This window comes from Muntiacus reevesi, chromosome 18, assembly GCF_963930625.1.
Source record: "Muntiacus reevesi chromosome 18, mMunRee1.1, whole genome shotgun sequence".
NCBI lineage: Eukaryota > Metazoa > Chordata > Mammalia > Artiodactyla > Cervidae > Muntiacus > Muntiacus reevesi.
In genome coordinates this window covers 32,905,316-32,931,277 of record NC_089266.1, presented here as the reverse complement: position 1 = coordinate 32,931,277, position 25,962 = coordinate 32,905,316, and the positions used below count along the sequence as shown (strand labels likewise).

At 48.2% G+C, this 25,962-nt stretch overlaps 1 protein-coding gene across 9 annotated transcripts in view; it reads right to left on the bottom strand.

Moving 5' to 3' along the window:
- GAS7 (growth arrest specific 7) overlaps positions 1-25,962 on the bottom strand; it is a 201,330-nt gene that overhangs the window by 91,216 nt on the left and 84,152 nt on the right. Inside the window, exon 1 of one of the 9 annotated variants that reach the window (XM_065909444.1) lies at positions 21,431-21,507. The exons of 6 other annotated variants lie outside the window; for them this stretch is intronic. Coding sequence is in view for 1 of the 3 variants with exons in the window: in XM_065909442.1 (XP_065765514.1) it covers positions 4,819-4,836 (18 nt within the window). In the remaining 2 variants the exon portion in view is untranslated. Of the gene's footprint in view, positions 1-4,818; positions 4,944-21,430; positions 21,508-25,962 lie in introns of those variants that run through there. 2 more of the 9 variants (XM_065909447.1, XM_065909442.1) reach the window with 2 other exon arrangements.

Genomic DNA, 25,962 nt, shown 5'->3' with positions numbered 1-25,962 from the left:
CTCCCAGTCTCTCTCCTGGGAGAATCTCCACATTGACTAAACAGTATCAACGTGCCGCTGAATATCACCATCACTCTTGCTGCTTACAGACGAGTTTGGGAGCAGGAAACCAGAGTCCTCGTGGCCATGCTGAGGGCCACGTGGCGGGGGGGAGGGGGATGGGGGTTCCTGTGGGTGCTCCTGAAATATGGAGAATGCTCCAGGAGTAAGACAGAACCCACAGCTGTATCCCTGCCTCGGAGTCTGGAGGGGCTTGGGGAACCCCGGAGAAAGCCCCTAATGTCTGTCCCGTGTCTCAGGTGTGTCTCAGGTGTGTCTCATCCTGATGTTTCTGTGCTCTAAAGGGCAACGTGGTGCGCTCCTGGCAGCCGGTTCCAACTTCTAAGCAGGAAAAACCCAAATGATTCTGCTCCCCAGCTTGTGATTCACAGAGACATTTTATTCAAACTCAGCTTCCTGATGGGCTGTTGAGAATGTCGGCTCCCTTCCTCCCACCCCTCCCTCCCCTGGCAGATTAAAAATAGCAGGGGCTGTTCTGACATCCTACCTCCACTTTGGGAGCATCGGCAGAAAACACAGGGGTCCAGGCTTAGAGAGGCTGCGTTCCCAGGCAACGAGCTGTAATTCACGTGGTTCCCTTTGCCTCCCTGGACTTCTGTCTCTTCATCTGTGAAACCAGGGGTTGTGAGCCCTCAAACACTGGGGTTCTACACCCCAAGGAGTATCTTTCATAACAGAGCCCAAAACTACCATGAGGGAAATCTCAAGGCATTTAAATGACTGGCGCAAACTTGCAAAATCCTCCGCCACATCAACAAAAGAGATGGCAGAAACCTCCTGATGAGGAACATAAATGTTCATGAAACGTCCCCCCCTCTTTTTATGCACAATTTCCCCCCAAACTCCTTTGGGCTCCAGAGGCAGAGATCTGAAACTCCTTTGATCTAGAACTACTGCTTCATTCATTGCAGACTGGGGACTGGTGGGAAAGAGAACAGTGAAGTGATTAACAGCAATTGGAAATCATTAAATTTATGCCTGGGACTTCCATGGTGGTCCAGTGGTTAAGACTTCACCTTCCAATGCAGGGAGTATGGGTTTGATCCCGGATCGGAAGGTTAAGATCCCAAATGCCTCGTGGGGTTGGGGGGCGGGGGGGGGGGGGGGGGGGGGGCGGGGCGGGAATCAACAACACAAAACAGAAGCAATACTGTAACAAATTCAATAAAGACTTTAAAAATCATCCACATTAAAAAATTCTTAGAAAAAAAAATTATGCTCAAATTTCCCAGGGAACTCAGTGGTAAAGAATCTTCCTGCCTAGCAGGAGACACAAGAGACGTGAGTTTGATCCCTGGGTGGGGAAGATCCCCTGGAGAAGGAAATGGCAAGCCACTCCAGTATTCTTGCCTGGGAGATCCCACTGACAGAAGAGCCTGGCGGGCTGCATGCAGTCCACCAGGTCGCAGAGAGTCAGCCACAACTTAGTGACTGAACAGCAGCAGTTGGATAACTGAATTGTGGGCAACATACCCGAAACCTCTATGGGGAGACTGAAAACTGAATTCTCCTTTTTCTGCCACAGGTCACTGTGCCAGCCTCTTCATGGCTGTAATGTCTCTACGTGTCAGAGGAAGGAGTTGGGGTAAAGTTTAACACTTCCCTTAGATGAGATGGTTGGATAGCATCATCAACCCAATGGATATGACTTTGAGCAAACTCTGGGAGATAGTGGAGGAGAGGGAACTGTGGCTGTAATCCATGGGGTCGCAAAGAGTTGGACATGACTTAGGGACTGAACAACATAGTTGTAAAGGATCTCAAAATGCATCCTAGAAGAAGATCCGGGAGGAGGAGGAAAGGTAAAAAAAAAAAAAAAAAAAAATCATCCCAGATGTTCTATACTACTTTATAAAGACATCAATTATCCCATTCTAGAAGGTACTTCTGCAGGACATTTGAGACTCATCCACAAGCAACACTCTCCCTAGGGAGCTCCTAGTAGGGTGAAGGCCCTTCTAGATGATTCCAAGTCCAATTTCCCTTCGCAAAGTAAAAAGCCTGGGAAAAAGAGAATTTTGCCAACACTTGGTATTGGAAAGGGAAAAAATAAAGAAGAAAAAGAAATACAGCCTTCCTTCAGTATTAAGGTGCAAAACCCCAAAATGCTTTATGCCATTCCTGGCACTCTCATAAGTTGTTATGACTCTAAAGAAAACCCCATAATCAAGTTTCCCAAGCATTCTGTTCTGTTCAAAAGGGATTTTAGAAGCTCAGAAGTAAGTCAGGGAGTTGAAAGTTGCTAGTCTGGGCAGTCAGAAGCTTGGGAACCTCATGGAAAGCAGCCTGCCTGCCAGAAAAGGAGCTTCAAAGACAGGTGACACAGTTGCTGCCCACAGCTGCTCCGGGGGCAAAAGCAGCCTTCCTCCGGGAGAGCTGGTACTGTCTGAAAGGGACGCAGAGTAGAGCTCATCAGGGCACAGAGGTGAGGGTCTCTGATGCTCTGTCTGCGGCCAAGATCCAAATGATCCAGCTTCATGGAAGCTGCTCTCAGGACCAAGCGGACCAAAAGGAACCTGGGATGACCAGTCTTCTCCCCATAGGGACGCATTTCAGTTACTCTGCAGTGCCAACGACGTGTGCTCCCAATGATTCCAATCAAACACTTCCAACTCTGTGAACTTGCTCCCGGTGATTCCTAATGGGCTCAGAACCATGAGCACCAGAGGGAGATGAAGGCTAAGAGGGGCTGGAACTGTTACTATGAGTCAGAAGAGGTGCGATTCCAACCAACCCAAGTCAGCTGCCATGTTTGGAGCCTCAGCTCCTGATGCCTATGAAACTAGACAAGTGGGACATCCGAGGACACGGCTGTTGAGGTTTGGGGTCTACCATCAACTCTCGGGGCATCGTGAAGAGAATACGGACCTAGCGCGGCCACTGTCTTGCTGTGAGGTCTTGAGTAACACGCTTCATCTCTGCTGGTACGGAATTTCCTCATTTCAAGAATACGGAAGTTGGATGAGATGGTCTCCAGGGCTGAGTTTGTTTCTGCTTGAAATAGACAGTCTGACGCTCAACAATCCTAGATGTTAGTGTAACTCTTTGAGGGATATGCCGTATTTGTAGGAGGAAAAAAAGTCATGTTCAAGGGTAGACATGGGATTCAGAGGTATGAGACAGCCTGGAACGCAGCCTTAACCTCAAACTTGTGCCTCACTGCCTCGGAGCTCAGTGGCTCTGCCTCTCACCATGGGACATTCTAGTGAGTTATGTCCTGACGGCCCATGTCCGCCCCTTCCCTGTCACTCCCACAGCCACACATGGTTGCTCTCTGTTTTGCCTAGAACCAGACATCCACCTGGTGTTCTGAGATTCTAGACATCCGAAGTTAAAATTCGCCCTGCATCCAAGTCAGGCTCTGGAAAAACTGTTCTGAACCTGCCGGCAGACAGTGGCCTCTGCTCACCACTCACTCAGTAACCCGCCAATGGCTGGTGCCCCACACACCTTGTTCTCTTGCCAAGAGCTTCACCGGGCTCCTCCCTGCTCCCTGAATGCCCCTCAGTGTTCATCTCCTTGCTAATCCCTTCTTCCCTGTAAACCTCCCTGCTGCCACCCACAGCCACGGCCAGACCCGCCCAGCACTCTGCAGCCAGGTCCTGAACAACGGTAACTGTCGGCCCTGGACTGACAGTGTCTGGGTTCTTTACAACGGTCCTTCTCCAAGTGTGGTCCCTTGGCCAGCAGCCAGGGAGTCCCCTGCAAGCTGGTTAGAAACGCAGGGTCCCAGGCCCCATGCTAGAGTCAGGCTCTCCACTGCAAAGGTCCTGGGGCAATTCAGATGCACTTTTGAAAGTAGGTCACATGATCAGTCAGAGGCCAACAAGTACCATCTCTCCTCCTTCCTTACAGGTGCAGGACCCTATCAGAAGCCATGCCAAATCAGAGATGCTGGTTCTGATCCAGCCAGGGGGGTAGAAAGTACTGGAGGAATGTTTTTTCTCTTAAACCAGCCTTTCCACAGAAGCTAGACCCCCTCACCCTCAGCTGTCCAGAGCCTCAACACAGTGGTCACTAAGGTCTTAGCTGGTAAGAGGTCCCTCTTTCCAGAGAAAGCGGGGTGTATCTAACTTCCAGAGGCAGGAAGGTTGGCAAAAGAAGGCTGTTTTCCTCCTAAGCCTCAGGAGAGCATCCATCATCTTTAGGGTGGTCACTGCTGCCGTCTCCAAGCTGGACAGAAGCAACGAGCCCATCCTGGAACCCCAGTGCCGATACTGGATTAACTGGGCAGACACCCAACTACCTTCTGGGGACCTGTGTCCTTTAATGGACTTTTATTGCCCACTGCCCCAGCTGGAACTGGGTCATGGAGTAGGGGGTAGGGGGGTGGGCAGAAACCAGGACATGGGAGAAGTTAGGCAGGGGAGGCAAGACCTGAACTCTAATCCCCATCATAGAAAAACCCACACGTACCACACTGTTTCTCCGTCACATTGAACTAAACTGCCTTCCCAGGTAGCAGGAGGGAGCCAAGACCCCCTTTCCCCCCAACAAACATTCCCTTCCCCGTCTTTTTCCCCTCCGTCCCTGCTTTCTCAAACATCAGCCCATACCTTCCCTTCCCCCCATCACTCTGGCCTCAGACCCATGAAAGGTGCCCCTGACACTCCAGACTTTGTTAAGCTCAGCATTATGGGAGTCTGTATCCCAGAGGGTTCTTAGAACTGCCTCTCTGCAATGACGAACTCATCCCGGAAACACGCAGAGGAAAGCCAGCTGCCCACACGTCGGCAGGTGAGCAGGACAGAGTCTTACCATCGGAGGCGAGCTCATCTTCTCGGGGGACTGCTAACTCAGGATCCTGTGTGAGGTCTCTGGGCTGCCGGCTTCCTCACCATGGCCCCCTCTGCGGGAAATGAGGCCCAGGCGGGCAGCTACCCCAGGGTCAGGGCTCCGAGCAGCCCAGAGGATGTTCCTGTGGCTTTTCACACCGCTGTTCTTTCACAAAGAACCCACTACATTGCACAGTTCCTTCCAAATCTGCTCCAGCTCTTGTGAGGAAATCAACGACGCATTCTGGACTTTCCAGATGCAAAGGGTCTGGAGGCTTGCTTTCTTCTTTTTTTGCACTCTCTCTTTTTCCCCTTTCTCAGCTAAAAAAAAGTTGGCTGAGGTCAGGACACACAATGGCCAAGCCTGTGTCACTGACCAGTTGCCTCCCACCCCCAGGCCTGTGGACAAGAGCTCCTTTGTCCACTGTATTTTAGGCGGGACTCCCTGGGTCTGCCCAGGCCCTGCAAGGGAATGTTCCGCCAACTTCTTCCCAAACCAAAGTCACGGCTCTGGCCCCAGCTCTGGCCCCAGCTGTGCAAACCCAAGGCCAGATAAAAACCAACGTAAAAAGGATGGAGAATGTCCTCCCAAAGAACCATTGTATTAGACCCATCCAGGGCTGAAAAACTGCAGCTCCCGGAGAAACAAGACGAGGGTCCTCTGTCTTCACTCTGCCCTCGTCACTCCCAAACCTGGACAGATAGAGGATAAAAGAGGAGGCGATGCCAGGCATCTAAGACAAAAACAGCCAGGGGATCACAGATCTGTTGGTTTCATGTGAAGAAAGGACCGGACTCCAAGAGCAACACTGCCTCCAACAACGACATGAATTCGGCAAGGACTTGGCACCTTGGTGAATCTATCCTGTCATTCCACTTACAAAGCTTTTTGGAACAGCTGAAGTTAGCACTTACAAGTGCCCTGCCTTTCTGGGTTCGCTTTTAGATGCGAATCTTAGGGATTTCAGAAACTGATTCTTGACATCGAAGTAAATATGGTTTTCTGGAGGGACCGAGGTCCCAAAGACTGGGTGGTTTCCTATAAATCATCACTTCTTCTCTCAAACACATGAATGCAGTGTCTAAGTAGGAAGGTTTCAATGCCAGCCCTTGGTTGGGGCTGGGACATTAGTACTATTGACTAGGGACCACAGTCTGATCAAGGTCATGTCTTTTCTGGTTCACTGCTTACCAGCTGTGAGACACAGGGCAAGACCTCTAAGCTTCGGTTCCTTCAACTGTAAAAGAGAGTACCTCTCCTAAAAGGTTGTTGTGAGGATTAAAAGGGGGAGAGAATCCATGTAAATACTTAGCACAGTGCGGGGGACATGTGAGTTATTACTGTTGATGTTGTTATCATTAGCAGGGGCTGAAGGGAGTCAGTGCTACAGCTTCCCTGGACACAAAAAAGTTTAGACTCAACAACAAAAAACAAACAACCCTATTTTACAAGGATATTTCTCTAAAGAAGATACATAAATGGCCAGTGAGTGAAACGACATTCATGTCTCTAGTCATTAGGGAAACAGGAAATGCAAATTCAAACCACAATGAGATAACACCTATTGGGCTTCCCTGGTGGCTCAGATGGTAAAGAATCTGCCTGCAATGCAGGAGACCTGGGTTCAATCCCTGGGAGAGGAAGATTCCCCTGGAGAAGGAAATGGCAACCTATTCCAATATTCTTGCCTGGAGCATCCCCTAGACAGAGAAGCCTGGCAGGCTATAGCCCATGGGGTCGCAAAGAGTCAGACACTACTGAGCACATGCATGCACACAGTCTATATATAGGCTTATATCTACATTTGTAAAATGGTCCCAAACCAGCCACTAAAAGAAGTGAGCACATATCCAGAGGTGAGGGTCCTCCCTGGCTGCTGGATTATCTCCTTTCTGTGGCTGGGAGGGAAGATCAGGCGCAAACCCACACCTTGAGCTGTGGGACCAGCCATGCCCTGGAATACAAAGCAAGGTCCTTCTCTGCTTCTGGAAATGGGCTCCCACCCAGGAGAAGATGAGAGCAAACTTCATTTGCACCTAGACAGCCAAGACCCTTATCTTCAAGCCCTCTGAGGTTGATTTTTTAAAATACATGTATTTATTTATTTGGCTGGGTTTCCCTGGTGGCTCAGATGGTAAAGAATCTGCCTGCAATGAGGGAGACCTGGGTTCATCCCTGGGGTGGGAATATCCCCTGGAGGAAGGCATGGCAACCCCCTCCAGGATACCAGGACTTAGTTGCGGCATTCAGTATCTTCATCTTCATTGCAGTATGCAGGATCTTTAATTGCAGCATGCAAACTCCTCGTTGCAGCATGTGGGATTTAGTTCTCTGATCAGGGATCGAACCTGGGCCCCCTACATTGGAAGGTGGATTCTGAGCCACTGGACCACCAGGGAAGTGCCAGCCGTCTGGTTTTCTGCAATTAAAATGGCAATGGAAGTTTTTACAGCCCATGACTTCTTATTTTTATAACAGCAAAGAGGGGACCCTTTTCAGGACGTTCAGCCCCGATGTGGCTCTGGCCTTGCACCACAAAGACGAGCAGATACAACCACAGACAATAATGCCCTACTGAAGGCAACAGAGAAATCACCATCATGGTGGTTCTCCAGTCAGAGGCAAGGGGCCCTTCTGGACCATTATAATCCAGGAGGTTGATCTGCTCTGACCTGAACTAGAGCAGAAATAAAAGTTCTGCAGAGATTTTGGTCTTAGGAGTCACCCAAGTTAACATTTACTCATATACACATTCTAATAGGTTTCCTGTTTGGGGTTACCCTAGCATTCAATCCAGAAGTCATATTTCTTTTGCTTTATGAATAGTCCTCTACCATTACAGCTGGCTGTGAAAAAGCACAAATTGTTCATCTCCTTTTGGTCCCTGAAAATAAGTATGTCTCTACCTATGGAGCCCTATGATCCAAAAGCAAAAAGACCCACAATCATTTCCACCAAGCTTCATTTTCCCCAAGTTGAATGGAGTCAGATGCAACCAACCCTCCTGTAATTATTCTTGTTTCAGTCAAGCTGAACGCTGTCAACCAAAATAGGCCACGTTTGCTGCAGGACCCCTGTTGGACAAATTGTGTTGTCTTGTAATGATAATTAATAGGAAAGAACATCTGGGGATGGTGATGACTCACTTTTTCTAAATGCTTCAGCATGATGAAGGGAGAAATTATTCACCAGCCCGTGGAGTCTCTACAGTACAGGGTCTCAAAGACACCCTCTCACCCCATATGCAGCCCCTGATCCATCAAGCAACTAATAACTAATCAAGCTCATAAGTAATCAAGTTACTAATGACCACTTCCAGAATGCTGTGGATGACGTAGGCAAGTATTATACGTAGAACCTGACTTCTAAAAGTTTGGAAGGTAATAAGCCACAGACAAACACAAGTGTTAAAAAAAAATAAAAAAGAAGAAGAACCGTACAGAGGAGTCTGTAAGGAGCACCAACTGATAAGTTGGTGGACAATAGGATCTTTCAGAATCCAGAGGAGGGCAGAGCACTTTCATCCGGGAGACAGAGGGGCGGCTCCTCAGAAGATACAGAATTTGCCAGACAGCAGGGATGAAAAGAAGGGCTTGACCAGAGCAGGAAAACACAAAGTAAGAAGTAGAATAAGCTTCGGTAACTGATGAGACATCAGGGGAAGGAGAAGTAGTAAAAGTCGACTCCACAGCGAGCAAGGGAAGCTAGAACCAGTCGCCCAGTGATCCAGCCATTAATAGCCATTTGGGGGGCTGTGGTGGAGTCAGTTGTTGACACGTCCAAGTTCAAAGTGATCATTGGGCAGCTGTGGTGAGTCCAGCCCTCAGCACATGGAACTGGAGCACCTGCATGGAAATGATGGTGAAATCCTATAGGTCAGGGGTCCCCAACCTCCAGGATCTAAAGCCTGATGATTTGAAGCAGAGCCAATGTCATAATAATAGAAGTGAAGTGCGCAATAAATGTAATGCACTTGAATCATCCCCAAACCACTCCTTACTCCAGTCTGTGGAAAAATTGTCTTCCAGGAAACTCTGTGCCAAAATGACTGGGCACTGCTGCTCCAGGTCAATGCTGAGTTCATGTAGAAAAGACGCACAGAGGAACTTACTGGGGTGGGAGAAGGGGGTGTCGCATTTAAGTAGCAGGAGAATGCATCCATCCCACCTCCATGCCCTCCATCTCCATGGGCCTCTCTCAGGACTCTTAAAGGCAAAGAAAAAACCCAGGTCTTAATCTGTTTCCTCTCCAAACCAGCCCAGTGCCTCACACGCAGGGGCTACAAGATGGGGAATGAAGAGATGCAGGTTCTGAGAATCAGAGTCACAGGAAGTGATGTGGAGGGGATCTTAAGAAGAAATGTGGAGTTAACTGTCCATGTGAGAAAATGAAAAAAGTGCTTGCTGACTACAGAGAGGCTATTGCCCCTGCTAATCTCAGAAAGAGGATTAGTTACATTACTAATTACATTGCTAATTAGTAATTACATTACTAATTGCTAATACATTAATTAGTAATGTAATTAAGAGAGAAGTTACATTACTTCAGAATATGGACGTAAGGTGGGCATGGAAATCTGAACACGGGCACACAAGGTGTCACTGAGCCTGAGGATGCACAGGGAAGCGAGGGAAGACATTCAGAGAGATGTCCCTCAGAAAAAAAACAAGAACGAGGACATGGCTCTATGTAGATAGTGGCCAGCTCAGTCTACCTGGCCACACGATGGCTCCTGTGAAATGACTGGCAGCCAGTTCCTTGTATTCAACATGGTGGGGTCCAAGGCCCCTTGTAAGGGAGATGTGTCCCCATCATAGAGGAGTCCCCAGATCAGGTGGACATAATCAGAAATGGCACCTGGTTTGTCTAAAAGGCCTCCTAACAGATCCAGTTCTAGGCCTATGGGATCCCCCACTCAGCATCTCCCAGACCCCTCAGTCACTCACATTTTGCTATCAAATCTTTTCCATCATCATGCATCAGCTACACTATGATTTACTTAATTGGTGGTTGGTGTTGTTTTGGCTGCAGAGTCTTCATTGCAGCACGCAGGCTTCTCTTACTGTGGAGGATGGGCTCTAGATCGTGTGGGCTCAGAAGTTGCAGCAAGTGGGATCTTAGTTCCCTTGACCAAGACTCAAACCCTGGTCCCCTGCATTGGAAGGTGGATTCTTAAACACTGGACCGCCATGGACGTTCCTGCCTTAATTGCTTTTTTACAGACTTACAAGGAACCTGAATTTAGCCTAGCCTGAAGCAATAATATCTAAAAAACATGGATTTGATTGGGCTTGGATTCTTTTTTATATTACACAGTGAAATCAGTGGAACTTAAAAACTTGTCTCCTAAGTTTTCTTAGGAGATAAGAAATGATCATCATCTAAGATCATTTTGTATATCCTTAGTTGTAAACTCAGCCCAGTTGGAGAAACATAGTCTCAGGCTATGTGTAAAACCAGTACACAGTATCCAGGCAGTGGTTTAGGAGGTTCTTTTTTAAATCCCAGAAAACCAAACTGGAATTCTTTAGTGACCACATAACCACAACTACAGGAATGAGGGCCCTGGTGTGGGCCTGAATCACCACGGGGAGGACCAAGAGGACAGCAGAGGGATGCAGGAGACTTCCTGTGGGAAGGGGCATCGGCAGGAGCCCCGTTAACACCTGTGTCAACCTTGGGCTAAAGTGGCAATAAGAGGAAAAGATAAAACCCACCCAAGTTACGAAAAATCCAAAAATAGTGGCAATCAGAATCCAAGGAAAAGATCCTCCAGAACCTTTAAGATGCTTGCTCCTTGGAAGAAAAGCTATGACAAACCTAGACAGTGTATTAAAAAGCAGATACATCACTTTTCTGACAAGGGTCTGTATAGTCAAAGTTATGGGCTTTCCAGTAGTCATGTACAGATGTGAGTGTTGGACCATGAAGGCTGAGCACCAAAGAAATGATGTCTTCAAACTGTGGTGCTGGAGAAGACTCTTGAGAGTCCCTTTCTGCAGAGTCCCTTGATCTCTGCAAGGAGATCAAACCAGTGAATCCTAAAGGAAATCAGTCCTGAATATTCACTGGAAGGATTGATGCTGAAGCTGAAGCTCCAATACTTTGGCCACCTGATGTGAAGAGTTGACTCACTGGAAAAGACCCAGATGCTGGGAGAGATTGAGGGCAGGAGAAGAAGAGTGAGAATAAGATGGATGAGATGGTTGGATGGTATCAACTCAACAGACATGAGTTTGAACAAACTCCGGGAGATAGTGAAGGACCAGGAAACCTGGTGTGCTGCAGTTCATGGGGTTGCAAAGAGTCAGACACCCGACACCTGACCTCACCTTAGCGGTTGAACAACAACAACCTTTAAGGCCGGTGGAGTGAATGGAGAAAATCTTACAAAGCACAGACTAATTGTGAAAGGGGAAACAGACCTTCACACCTTCACTGCTCTGTGTATAATCTGAGATGCACTTGGCACCCTCATCGTTGTGGGGCCCTGCTGTGATACACAGGATCTGTGCCCACTCGAGCACTGAACAGCCAGCCCCTGCGGCTCAGAAGCAGCCTGAGAGCTGCTCCTCCTCCTCCACCACCCATTTTGGCACAGAGATTCCCGGAACACGAGCCAGCAGGCAGTGCAGGCAGGTGCAGGGCCTGGGAGGGGTGTCGGTTATTGGGAGAAGTATGGATCCCACAAGTCAAGTCTGGAGGGTGCCCTGGCACGGTGCAGGGGGATGGGGCCAGGATGGGTTTCTCACGCACTCCACCCATTCGCAAGAGCAGAGAACCAGGCAGTACAGAAACAATGCAGCAGGTGACAGCCAATGTGAAAACAAGAACCAGGCTGGGAGATGTATGTATATTACTGAACCTACAGATGAACAAATGTGAAACGGGATTCAACCCTCCCCCAAGTTCACAGAGTGCCAAAGCCTGTGACAGATGACCTATACGCTGTTGGTATAACGCAGAGTCTACATAGATCCTGCCTTGTTAAGAAAGTTTAAACGGAGGGAAAACACATAGGAAATGAGTGAGGAAACACCATCTCAAAGGCTCAAAGGAAGAGCACATCTCAGAAAGTAATTCAAAAAGTAATTTAAAATGGCAGGAAACTGCTAGAATGTAAGAAGTTGTGACCTCTTAGAGAGGAACAGAAAAACTGTAATGGAAAAAAACAGGCCAAACAGAAAGGATGACATAATGAAGAAAAGGGATGAGGAAATGATTATATAAAAACTGCTCATTTAAAGCCACATTAGCAGCTGTGGATAAATAAAGATATTAAAAGTTAAATCAGTAAAGTGCAAAGTAAACTTAAAAGGATCACCCGAAATTGAAAAGCAAAAAAAAAGCAAGGGTATAATGAATCAATGTAGGTTTAAGTAGTATCCCATTAGAAAACACCAGAACAAATACATTAAAATCAACAATCAATGACAAAAATAATAAAACATAATAAAAAGCCATGCACACAAACAAGCACAAGAGAAACGCTATTTAGGAAATCAGTCCTTCTCTAGACTTTTCCTCTGCTCCTACTCACAGTTAGAGAACACTTCCCACTAGAAAAAAAGCTTCACGTGGTGAAGGCTTTGTTTCGCTCACAGCTCATCAGGGCCTGGCATGGACCATCTGAAAGTGCTAGAAGACACATCCTACTGAGGTCAAAGTTTCATGGGCATGACCATGGTTTTGTTCATCCCTGTGGGTGTCTAATAAACATTTGTTGAATGACAGAAAAGACTGAGCTGTAAGTGTGAGTTTCTGTCCAAAAAGTTAGACATCCAAGATGTACATATCCAGCTGAGTTATATTAATATTTGTTATGAAAGAAACAGGAATGTTCCTGTAGACATGCAAGTTGAAGACATCACCCACTTACTCTCCAGACATTGAGAGAGAAACCAAAACTAAGATGCTGCTGCCAGGGGAATAACCATACAAATGCCTTTTTTTAAAAAAATATGAACCATTTTTGAAGTCTGTTGAATTTGTTACAACGCTGCTTCTGTTTTATGCCTTGGCTTTCTGGTCACGAGGCATGTGGGATCCCAGCTCCCCGACCAGGGATCAAACCTCCATCTCTGCATTAGAAGGCGAAGTCTTAACCACTGGATCACCAGGAAAACCTCCTGGAGGCACTTTAGTGCACCGCCCCCCAACTCAGAAATCCAGCAAACTGTGCAGTCTGGGGGACTGTCCAGCTGCAAGGTTTGGTACCAAGTATTTCCCTTGGTCCTCCTCTGCGGCTTCCCTCCCATCCTGGAACCATGATACAAGTTTCTCCCGCAACATCCTTTAAGGACACTACAGACGAAGCCTCTGGCCACGTGTGGGGTGCATTGGTAACTGATGCCACCTTTTCTGTCCAAGCACAAGCCGATGGCCGGAGGGAACTACTGAAGCTTTGTGGATGCTGCACTGGGAGACACACCCAACAAAAAGTCTGTTTCTTCATTCACCATGGTCCAAGTGATGTGGGAGCATCATAGGGGCCACCTTCTCTGTCAAAGAACTTGGGTGATGATCTTCTGCACATTTAAAACTCACACTGAATGAACCAAATCTTCCTCCACACCCTTAAACAGGAAAGACTCGTAAACCCCCCAATAGCCAATGCTTTCTGCCATCAAACCCTCTTTTATATCATCTTCTCTGAGTGGTTCCAGTTTTAGAAATGAGAGTATGCAGCATGATCTCAACTACGGAAAATAGCGCTCTCCCCAACTCCAAGCCGAGCACAAAGGAAACACATGAAAACATTACAAAGACTCTCTTTGTTTTGTGGGATTCCTCTGGCTGTTGCAATTTATTTTATCACGTTCAAAATTTTGAGTTCTTAATTTTAAAAATTAAAAATTCCTCTTTATTTTAAAGATGTATTTGAAAACAGTGCCTTTCCCCCAAAAATCAGCATATACAATGTTAAATGCACCATATGATCCCAATTATGTAGACAAATATGCACAGCAAAGAAAAAAGAGAGAAGAATGCTAACTATTTTTTCTTATTTCTGCATTTTCCAAGTTTTCTATAATGAGCATATTCATTTTAAGTGCATTAAAAAAAACTCTTTAACTTATTACATTATGAGTTAATGCATGCATATAGCCTTATGCAGAATATTTAGAAAATACTTGCTGATAAAATCTGCCTCGATATATCCCATCTCACTTGTTGTTGTTGTTGTTTTAGTTGCTAAGTCGTATCTGACTCTTTTGCAACCCCATGAATTGCAGCCTGCCAGGCTCCTCTGTCCATGGGATTTCCCAGGCAAGAATACTGGAGTGGGTTTCCATTTCCTTCTCCAGCAGATCGTCCCAACCCAGGGATCAAGCTCGCACTTCCTACATTGACAGGAAGGTTCTTTACCACTGAGCCACCAGGGAATACAAAATATTTAGATAACATTTGCTAATAAAATCCCCCTTGACATGTCCCACCTAATTTGCCATCCCCTAAAAGGAAAAGTCTTTATCAGATTGGGGTTCATAGTGTTACCTTTCAAATGACAAGGAGATTTGGAGGGGGGTGTCTTTATTTTTAAGAAAATGAACTAAGACAAAATGAGCAACAGTAAAGAACTTACTCAACCAATGCAGGGCTGACACAAAAATTAAGAGATCAGAAGGACTGTAGAGATCACTTAATCTCATGCTGCCATTTTACAGACGGGGAAACTGAGGCTCAGAGGCAGAGGGAGGCTGGACGCCAGGCCTCATCCTCCTTGGTCTTTGGCCCTAAGCCTTGGTGCTAATGTCGCCATCATGGCTGGAGAACTAAGCCTGGCCAGATGGCATGGCAGAAGCTAAACCCCATGTAGGACCCCTCCCCAGGATGACCCCCACACGGCTCCATGCAAGACCACCTTTGCCAACAAGTCTGGCTCTCAGATCAACCATGAGCCACTTCCCATCTGTTTGTGGCCAGTGAGCCCCCGCGAAGGGGGGGTGAACCGGGAGGAAACATCTGTGCACACAAAGAGGAGTCATAAACGCACTTGATTTTCCCTTTTGGCAAAGCCTCTTCTGCTTATTTTTTTTCCACTCATTGAAATGCAAAGCTCCATTCCAACAAGGAGGCCTGGAAGATTCCAGAGGCTTCGAGGAACCACAGCCTCCGCTCCGCGACGGGGGCTCCCTAAAGAAGGTTATGCATGATGTCTGGGCTGTGGACATGGATAAGCAAGACAAGAGGCAACCCCCACAAACCACTTGGATGCCCACAGACATGCCTCTGTTTGTCCTTAAACCTAGCTTCTAACCTTCAGCCAGGGCAGAGGAAGTTCAAGTGTAAGTTCTACAGCGTACCAGCCATATAACCTCAGGCAAGTCACTTCACCTCTTTGAACCTCTTTTTCTTTCAGCAAAAACGGAAATGCCACCACCCCCTGCACAAAATTCTTGCAAAGACTGAGTAAGAGGGCCGAAGCGATGGAAGAAACTTTGTTAAGTATCAGCTGTGCTTCCATACTGTCCCATCCCCGTGAAATCACTGAGCAACCTTTGGGAAACTTATCAGCTGAAGTCCCCGATGCTGAGTCACTGCTGCTGCACAGTCTGCGGGCTAACCTCTCAGAGGGACACCATACGACCTTCCTGACACAGACCAAGCTCACTGAAGGAGAAAGAGGAACAGCACGGGACAGGGAATCAGCACGCTCCATGGGGCAAGGCTAGGATTTTGGGAACCAGGAGAAGGGGCCAGTAAAATCTGTGGGGCCTGGAAACACCTACAACATCAGGGTTCCTGGGAAGCTGGTGACTGCCAGCAAACCAGATCAAGAAACAGACAAGGCCGTGCACAAGAGCTGTGAACCCACCTACACAAGGGCCTGGCAACCTTCCCAAAGGGGCCTGTGTGCGTCTTCATTTGAATTGTTGCCGCCAGCCAGGACACCTAGAGAGAATGTTTCCAACCCTGACTTCAAGCTTCTAAAAATGAGACAGGTTGGGCTTCCCAGGTGGCACAGTGGTAAAGAATCTGGCTGCAATGCAGGAGATGCCAGTTTGATCCCTAGTTTGGGAAGATCCCCTGGAGAAGGAAATGGCTACTCATTCCAGTATTCTTGCCTGGGAAATTCCATGGACAGAGGAGCCTGGCGGGCTACAGTTCATGGGGTTGCAAAGAGTCAGACATGACTGAGCATACATGTTGGATAACAAGGAGGACAAAGGACCAGGTCTCTTTTCTCCCACAGAATCGATTCCCCCTGACTGCACTTCACCATTTGTCCTTATCTTCTCTGGAGCTCTTCCTTGCTGAAGTAGCTGTCAATTGTGGATCAGTAACATATCTATTGTGGCTTATGTGACCTTTACAAGAATCCTGGGAGAGAAGTATTCATTTTAGAATCAAATCATTTTCATTTTAGAATCAAATAAACCAAGGTCTTACCACTAATAAGACACTGAACTGGTTTGAGCCCAGTGTTCTGTCTCCATGGTGGATGCTTGCCCACCGGACTCCAAGTCATCTCCCCGGTTCCTCCTTGAATTAAGGCTCAGCCTGGCTTCGATGCTCCAGCCAGCATGGAGCTCCATCTTGCTCTGTCTGGAGGGCCAGCCTTCTCACTTCTTGCTGTCTTCCAGGAGATGTACCCCCCCAACCCCCATCCCACCAGCCCCACCTTCCCTCTCCCTGGGCTGGTCCTCTCATCACTGCCACGGATGCCTTGTTCAGGGATTGATGATGAGTGGTCTTCATGGCTTACTCACCCGAGGTTCCCGACAACATGAACAGAGTCCTACTCAAATCTGTCCCCAGACAAAGAAAATGCACCAACAAGTACTGCTGAATCAATGGAGCTCCTTCAGTCTCTGAGTAAGACTGTCAGCCCACTAACAAAGCGGGTTTCTTAATTTTCCAGGGTCACCAGGGCATGAAGGGGAGGGGAAGGGGAAAAGGGGAAGGAGGAAGGCAGAGACAGATGCACAGCCCATGTGTTTACCTATTTTCTGCTGGGAGGGCTCTTACATACCACAAGCTGCAGGGGCCCCCAAATCATAAATGAACAAAATGGGCCGGGGCAAAGAAGTCATCAATGGCTCAGTCAGGGTCTCTGAAACAAGCATCTCACAGGCCTAGTGCCCTTCAAGTAAAGGCACTCGGGAAAAAACGTACTCTCTTGGCTCACTTAGGCTGTCCATTGAAGTCATTAAAGCCTTTAACCAGAGAGAAAGTGGACAGAAGCCAAGTGATCAGCTATGATGACAGCAGCCTGAGTTACCAAGGAGAGAGCTGAAATATACACCTGTGATGGGCTCTTATCTCTGAGTGTTAAAAGAACTGGTATATTATTAACATTTCCACCTAAGGACTCCCAGTCTGTGAATGCCTGCTCATCTATGATAAGTTTCAGCCAACCTGGGCCCGTGCCATGTCATTCATTCCCGGGCCTTGTTTGTTGGGGTCACACACTGCTGTTTCCCTGGGAAGACAGCCCGGTGACTATGCATCTCCCCAGGATGGTCAAAGGCATCAGGGCTCCTCACTACGATTGCCCCCAATGGGATGCAGAGACGGAAGTGCTGGACAAAAGGAAACTGATTTGTGGGAGATTCTGTAGCCAGAGGAGCCCCTCCTGCCCTCAAGACATGCACAGAACTCTGCCTGGAGTGGCGTCGGGTGAAACCTTCGAATCTTTCTCTTCGGTCAGGGATCCCTGCCTTTCCTCCCTTCTGGGTCTTAAAAGGATGGAAAGTGACAACACAGGGTGCTGGAAGCCTGTCTGTGCTGAGCCTCAGAGCAGTGGTCCTCAGCCTTCAGCTTCTTCAGCAGGGCCATCAGAACACAGACTGTTGGGCTCCACCCTCAGCGTTTCTGAATCAGCAGGTCTGGGCAGCACCATTAATGACCTGCATTTCTGAACAAAATCCTAAGGGATACAACTACTAGTTCAGGCATCACACTTTGAGAACCACTGATTCCAAGGGAAAAAAAGAAAAAGCACCTGTTCTAAGTCTATTCCTTAAAAATTCATCTTTAGGAGACTGATAAATTCACTTTCAAAATAAGATTCTTTAGTACCTTCTTGGAAACCACTGGCCCTCTCACTTTTCCTTCTTTTCATACACATGGGTGCAGGGTCTACTTCATATTTCCTAACCCTAAGAAAAACATCAGACAAATACTGGCAACTGTTTCATTATAGCTTTCAGCGCTGGCTATCAATAGGGCAGGATGGGGACTAGGTCAAACTGGCACACCCTCCATCAGCAGCAGCATATTGATGCCATGGAGGACAGCAGGCTCAGTGTCATCAAAACTAGTCAGTTTTTTTTGCAAGAGAGGCTGGAGATTTGAATTCTTCCTATAAAATCTGTAGATTTTTGCAGGTTGGTAACCAACTCAAAAACTTTTAAATGAAACCATGGGCAGAAACAAAAACAAAACCACCACCAAAAGCCCCTGGAGTTCTGCACTTGAGTTTTCCCACTGGCCACCAGTGTGTAGCTCCTGGTTTTAATTGTTGTGGACTTGCCTAAACAGTCATTTGAAGAGAAGGTGCCCTTGTGTTAAAGAACTGAATACCACCGTCCTAGACTAAAGGTGTAAGTAGCACTTTTACCCTGTATTAGGGCTTCCCAGGTGGCTCAGTGGTAAAGATTTCACCTGCCAACACAGGAGACATGAGTTCCATCCCGGGGTTTGGAAGATCCCCTGGAGGAAGAAACGGCAACCCACTCCAGTATTCTTGCCTGGGAAGAAAATCCCATGGACAGAGGAGCCTGGCTGGCTACAGTCCATGGGGCAGCAAGGGAGTCAGACACGACTGAGTGACTGAACAGCAAAACCCTGTATTAATCACCCTCTTGCTAAGACCTCTTACTACTAACACACCTGGTGGGTGAACTGCATACCAACTTCCGCAGTTTCAGGACACAGCTTCCAAGGGCTGAAAACGTGTGACCAACTCCGTCTCACCCAGAGCTGAGCACCCCAGCCTGGCTCCAACCTTCTTTGGAAGAGAGGCATGGGATGAGGTTTGGGAACCAGAAGGGTGGACCCTGGAAACTCCACACTACTCTATGGAAAAATGGTGCCTCAACAGCTGATGAGAAGGTTTGGAAGGGGAGGCAGTGAGTAAGGAAGCTGAGATACAGCTTAAGGAGAGAGGCATGCACCACCAGCTGGGCAGGGAGGCAGAGAAGGCGTTCAGAGGCAAAGCCAAGCATGGAGCAGGAGGAGGAGAAAGTGAACCGGGTACCACAGCCTTGGGGAGGACAGACGCGCATCCATCGGGTATAAAGGTGGATGACACAGCTGTGAGAGTGAGCACAGATCCACCTCCTCCTGGGATCACACGCTGAGCAGCTGGGAGCCAGCACTCTTGAAGCATGGTGCCTGGGGGTGAGGACGGCTGAGTCCATTCCTCGTGTAAGCAGTGCAGAGCTCTGCAAGGCTCCGGGGCAGGGGAATGCGTGTTTTGGGACTGCTGGGGAGGGTGCAGGGGGAGCGGGCAAGGATCACAGGTATCCTTCTCAATCTGTCCAAAGGGAACTCTGCCCTCAGGTCCTGGGAGAAGGGGATGCCACCTCTGGTTCCCTGACTTCACGCCTCCCAGTTGGTCTGCTTGTCCGCGTCTGAACTGCCCACTGCATCACCTCAGCTTCTTAAGATGATGCTTGCGTGGGGTTCTCCCCACTGAGAACCCGTCCTTCCTCCTTCTAGCTCTTCCTTGAAAAGGACATCCCCTCCCAGCCACCCACAGGAGACTTCAGGCTCACTGGGTCACCACTCCAGGCCAGCAGTTGTCATCTTTTTGTTTGTTTGTTTTGAAAGTTTGACCCACAGTAATAAGCGCTTTTTATTTCACAACCCAATATACATGCAAAACAAAAATTTCACGAAGCAATACTTGCTTTTACCACACACAACGCGCTCTGCTGTTTCCCCCTCTTTTCCACGCTGGTTAATACAGGTTATAGACACAGAGTGGCTAGTGATGCCTGCTTTAGGAAACACTGCTTTATCTGCTCTCGACAGCTCCTCTTTTAAAATTCCCCCCTTGACACCCACCCCCAACTCTCCATCATAAATTCCTGCAAGAAATTCCCTCAACTCTGCACTTTCCTGGGCCTCCCAGAGAGACGTGCAAGCTCTTCATTTCCAAACTCTCGGCCCCAGACTGTACACCACTTGTGGGCACCCAGGATTACGACTGTACATGTTCCCTCTTTTCAAGAACAGAGTTGGGGCTTTGCTATACAGTAGAAAATAACACAGCATTGTAAAGCAACTACACTCCAATAAAACCTTTTAAAAAATAATAAAAAGAACAGGGTTGGGAATTCCCTAGCTGTCCAGTGGTTATGACTGTGCTTTCACTGCTATAAGCCCGGGTTTGATCCCTGACTGGGGAACTAAGATCCCACAAGTCACAAGGTACGACCAAGGAAAAATAAAGAAAGAAAAAAAGAACAGGGTCCGAGTCTTTGGATCCAGCGCACTTAAAATATCGGTTGAATGTTTGATATCAGGGAAGAGGGTGCCCGGATGACACTTTCTAAATGATGATAAAATTGTAGTGCATTTCAGGGCATACCCAAAACCCAATCTCCGGCAAAGCCCCCTGCTGCTGGCGGCAGCCTCTCCCTATCACAGGGGAATGGAGCCGCGTGGATGCTCGTGGTTTCCAACCCCCTCTGTCCTCAGAGGCACTGTACCCCCATCTGGGCCCCAGTGCTGTCGTCGACAGGTTCACACCAGCTGGGAAACTGACCCTCCACAACAGTGCTGGGGAAGAGATGCCCGTACTCCCTGGGGAAATCCAGCCTCAGAAGAGTGGACACAGTTGTCACACGGGAAGTGGCTGAATCCACTGAATCCCAGTTTTCCGGACTCCAACTTCCATGCTCTTTCCTGAAGTCTTAATGGCTTCTGATCCTGTTACATAATCCTGGGTTCTTTACATGCCCCCCCAACTTGTGACTTAAGAAAGGAGCACCCGCGAGTAATGGGCCCCCTCTTTGCAGCCTGGTGTGTACACACTCAACCATCCTGACCCCATGACAGAAGTGCCCACAGGAGGCACAGGTACCCAAGTCAGAAGATCCTGGGGGACCTGGTTCCCGTCCCAGTCTCTCTGGCCGGCTGTGTGACACGGGCAGAGCATGTCATCTAGAGGCGAGGGAGTTGAACCAGCTGACTCCCAAGGTCCCTTCCAGGCTTCTCCTGACTATTCTACCTGCACCACGTGGAGCCACCCAGTCCCAACAGGGAAGGAAGAAAAAGCTAAACAGAGGAGGCGAAGTTCCAGACGAGGGAACCAAGTTAAAGTTAAAACAAGGAAAACTGATGCGGCACTCAGCTCACTGCAGACACTGCCCTGCCCAGGGGCTGGCTCCTCTTTCAGGAGCCTCAGGTGCCCTGGTGGCCCAGACTCAGTGAAGGAAAGAGGAAGGGGGAATTTGTGGGAAACTGAAGACTCACACCCCTCACCCAGCAGGAGGCCGTCCAAGAAGGACTTGCCTCCCGGCTTCCTGCAGGAGTGGCAGGTGTGGGGGCTGCCTCCTGGGCTCCGCTCTCACCCTGCTCCAATGAGCTCGAGCGCCTGCCCCGCAGACCAGTGGCACCGCCCTGGGTGCCCACTCACCTCAGCCCCGCAGACCCTCCTCCTGCAAAGCTGACCCGCTGGTCATTTTCTGCCACCGTCTCCACATCCGCTGCTTCCCCGTGGCATCAGCTAATTCACTGTGCAAAGCAGCATTTATATATAGAAAGTTGCAGCCACGCAGGTTAGCATTAAAATAGAGACTTGACGTTGCCGTGGCAACCAAACAAATGATATTCAAAACGAAAGTAAGTATTCTGCAATCGGGTAAGCATGTCCACAGCCTTCCAGGACAGCTGCGCCGTTTCCCCCGCGAGGGTGGGTGGGACAGCTCAGCAGAAGGGCCTGGTCCTCCAACAACCTCCTCCCTGTGAAGTCACCCCTCTGCTTTCAGCTGTGGCTGTGGCCGTCTGCACAAGCTCCTTCTTGAAGTCAACTCCTTACCCAGAACAGACCTGAGGCCAAGACACCGAAGGGCTATGGTGACCCTGACCAGGTGTGCCATCTGCAGCTCTACTCCTTAAGGACCAAGGGGAAGCAGCCTGTGTTACTCCCAAGGAAGCTTCTGGAAACAAAGGTGGCTTCTGTCACCCGTCGGCCACACGCAATCAAGAGGCACCAGTTAGCTGAGTGACATTTGGCAGGCAGCTCCCCCTCTCTGAGCCTCAGTGTAAAAATAAGGGGGCACACCACTATATGTAAAATTGATAACTAATAAGGACCTATTGTATAACACTGGGAATTCTACTCAATATTCGGTAATGGTCTATATGGATAAAATAGAGTGGACGGATGTATATGTATACCTGATTCACTTTACTGTACACCAGAATCTAACACAACACTATGAGTCAATTATGTGTGTCCTCAGTAGCGTTGACTCTGTGACTCCATGGAATGTAGCCCACCAGGCTCCTCTGTCCATGGGATTTTTCAGGCAAGAATACTGGTGGGCTGTCAATTCCTCCTCCAGGGATCTTCCTGACCCAGGGATCAAACTCGTGTCTCCTGAATTGGTAGGTGGATTCTTTACCACTGAGCCACCATAAAAATCAAAAAGAAAAAATAAGGGGGGGATAAGGAACTGGAGAAGCAGCTTAGTCCCTCCTACCTCTGCAATTCTAGGATGTGCGTCTTGTCTCCTTTCTCACTTCCTATTTTTACTTTCCTTGTTTCCTTTGTTCCTGGACATATGCCTCAACCCTGCCACATAAGCCCTGATAGGAGCAAGAGCTCCTGGTTCCGGGTATGGCGTGTGGAATAACCCTCCACCAGTGCTGTTCAGCCCAGCCACCACCCAGAATACTCACAGCCATGAAGTCAAAGGTATGGATTCTGTTATTCAAGGAGCCACTGAGACCCGAGGGGCCTTAGACAACTCTCTGAGCCTTTCCTGAAACTCGATTACATATTTCAAAATCATACATGATCTGCAATGACTAAAATTTAAAAGATGGACAATATCAAGTGCTGGCATGGATGCAGAGCAGATGGAAATCTCGCCCATTGCTGGTGGGAATGCAAAATGGTACAGCCACTCTGGAGAGCAGTCCAGCAATTTCCTATAAAGTTAAACATATACTTACCAGATGACCTGGCAATTCCACTCCTAGGCATGTACCCCAAAGAAATTGAAATATAGGTCTACATCAAGTCTTGTGTGTGTGTCCACACACAAATGTTCATAGCTGCTTTATTCATAAGAAGCCCAAACTGGCAACAACCTAAAAGATCTCAACAGGTACTAAAGAACAAACTATGGAACATCCATGCAATGGAATATTACTTACCAACACAAAGGAACAAACTATTGACATATGCCACAACCTGGATCCATCTCATAGATAGTAAGAAGTCAGTCTCAAAAGGTTACCTGTTGTATGACTTCATTTGTATGATATTCTCAAAAAGACAAAACTACTGTACAAGGATGAATGACCCATGAAGGGTTAGGTCAGAGGGGGTATGAATGCAAAGGGAGGGTAGCAGGGAAGATCTTAGAGTGATGAAGCTTTTCTATAAACTGGCTCAGGTGGTGGTTACATAAGTCTATAATATGTGTTAAAATTCACAGAACTGTATACCTAAAAAGGTCAATCTTATTGTGTAGAAAAGACTAAAATATATGCTACTTTCACCTTGGGGAAAAAAACAACAACACAGACAATGATGCTGTCTCCTTATAGAAAAGATCATCAGTGGGTTCCTCCCAAGCAACAAAGACATAGTGTACAGCATAGGGACATATGGCCATTATTTCGTATTAACTTCAAATGGAATATTTATATCTATAAAAATACTGAATCAGTATGTTGTATACCTGAAAGTTATCTTTTATAAATAAACTATAATTTTAAAAAGGGAGGGGCCCTCACCAATAAACTGTAAAGTCCTGAGAACTATTAGTTACTGATAACGCTTTTAATTACAAAGAGCCTCTTGTTCTAGACGAATGGTTCTCCACCTTAGACCAGGAGCAGCAGCATCACCTGGGAATCTGATCAGAAGGAGAAACTTGGGGCATCAACCCAGCCCTCCTGAATCAGAAATTCTGGGGGTGGGGTCCCATAGTCCATTTCTGACAAGGCTTTGGGGTGAATGATTCCAAAGCATGCTGAAATTTGGGGACCACTGGCCTCCACACATCCATTAGATCCATCTAAGGCCAGTCCATCACAGATCCGTCTGGCCCTTTAATGTCTAAAGTACAGATGCAGACAACGTCTTTTTCCATCTCCTCCTTGCTCACAGACTCTTCCTCTTTTCCCCTCTCTCCCCTTCTCTGCCTTTATTCTGCCCCCCAGGCTAGCTGCTGCCTTGCAGGGAGAAGCAGGGGCTACAGCTCTAACTGACATTGAATCACGTGTCCTGCTGGGATGCCTGGAAGGAAGAGTCACTGTGACCTCAGTCTGGGGAGGAGCTGGGAGGACCAGGGAGGGGCCCTGGGCTGCACACATTGCTGCAGGCTCTGCAAACACTGACCTTCTGACCTGGCCGCCCCTCTCCTACTCTCAACTCCTGGAGCACAGCTCCAATGAAACCCTGGAAAGGCACCACATCCCACTTACCCCAAAAGGACAACTTCAAAGTTGCTTCACATGGACCCTAGCTCCGAAGCCACGCAGAGATGACGGATCATAAAGGCAAAATCAGAACCATATGGACTTCGTAGTGGGCAAAATAAACAGAATTACAGCATCAGGGTTGGGGAGGAGGAAATCGGGGTCTGAGTGTCTGGCTCAGAGCCCGGGTCTGGTGGCCCCCAGCACGGGCTGGGCTCCCTGGCCTCTCCTCCCCGCCACAACGCCCACAAACAGTGCTACGGGCACCCGGCGTGCTGGTCCTCCTCACCGAGGACTCCGTGAGTAAGGCTGCTTCAGCTGACATTTACTGAGTTTTTATATTCTCTTTTATGGTGTACTTGAAGATAGTGTAACTTCTTTTCCAGTTTTGTACAAATATGCAAAGCACACTCCGCCACTGGTGACAGCACCAGGAGACTCGGGGAGGGGCTGGGGGGGCAGGTGTGGCCCCCCACTGTGCTTAGTCGCTCAGTTGTGTCTGACTCTTTGTGACCCCACGCACTGTAGCCCCCCCAGGCTCCCCTGTCCGTGGGGATTCTCCAGGCAAGAATTCTGGAGTGGGTTGCCATGCCCTCCTGCAGGGGATCTTCCCAACCCAGGGATCGAACCCAGGTCTCCCACATTGCAGGTGGGTTCTTTACCAGCTGAGCTACCTGGGAAGCCTCACCCCTGCCCTCTTTTACAGCACTGGTCCCTTCCTCCCAGACAGAACCGTGCTGGGTATACAGCCAATCATGCTGGGTGCACCCACTCCCGGCCTCATTCTCTCACAGAGCAGAGAAGCTCTTCCCCAGTTTCTAGGGAAACAGCATGGTGGTTCGCGTAGCCAGTGTTTCTGAACTGGGGCAACTGTGGGGACATCTGGCAATGTTTGGGGACATTTACTGGCTGTCATGACGGGGGTTGGAGGGACCGGCAGGAGTATTGGTTCCCTATTGTTGTCCTGACAAATGCCCACAAATTGAGTAGCTTAAGGCGACACAAATTTCTTAGAGTTCTGAATTTCAGAAATGGGTCTCACTGGACTAGAGCCAGAGTGTCAGCAGGACCATGTTCCTTATGGAGGTTTTAGGGAAGAATCTGTTTCCTTGTCTTAATTTTCAGCTTCTAGAAGCCACTTGCATTTCTTGGCTCCTGGCCCCTTCCTCCATTTTCAAAGCTAGTAATGGTGAATCGAGTCTTCTTCATGCTGCTTTTACCTCTCTGAAAAACGAAAGTGTTAGTCGCGCAGTTGTGTCCAACTCTTTGTGACCCTATGGACTATAGAACGCCAGGCTCCTCTCTCCATGGAATTCTTCAGATGAGAGTACCAGAGTGGGTAGCCATGCCATTCTCCCAGGGACCTTCCCACCCAAGGACTGAACTCACATCCGTATGTCTCCCACATTGCTAGAAAATTCTTTACCATCTGAGCCACCAGGGAAGCCCCTGATCTCTTTGGTTTCTTTTTTTTTTTTTGATGGGGGGGCAGGTAGTGAGTATATGGGATCT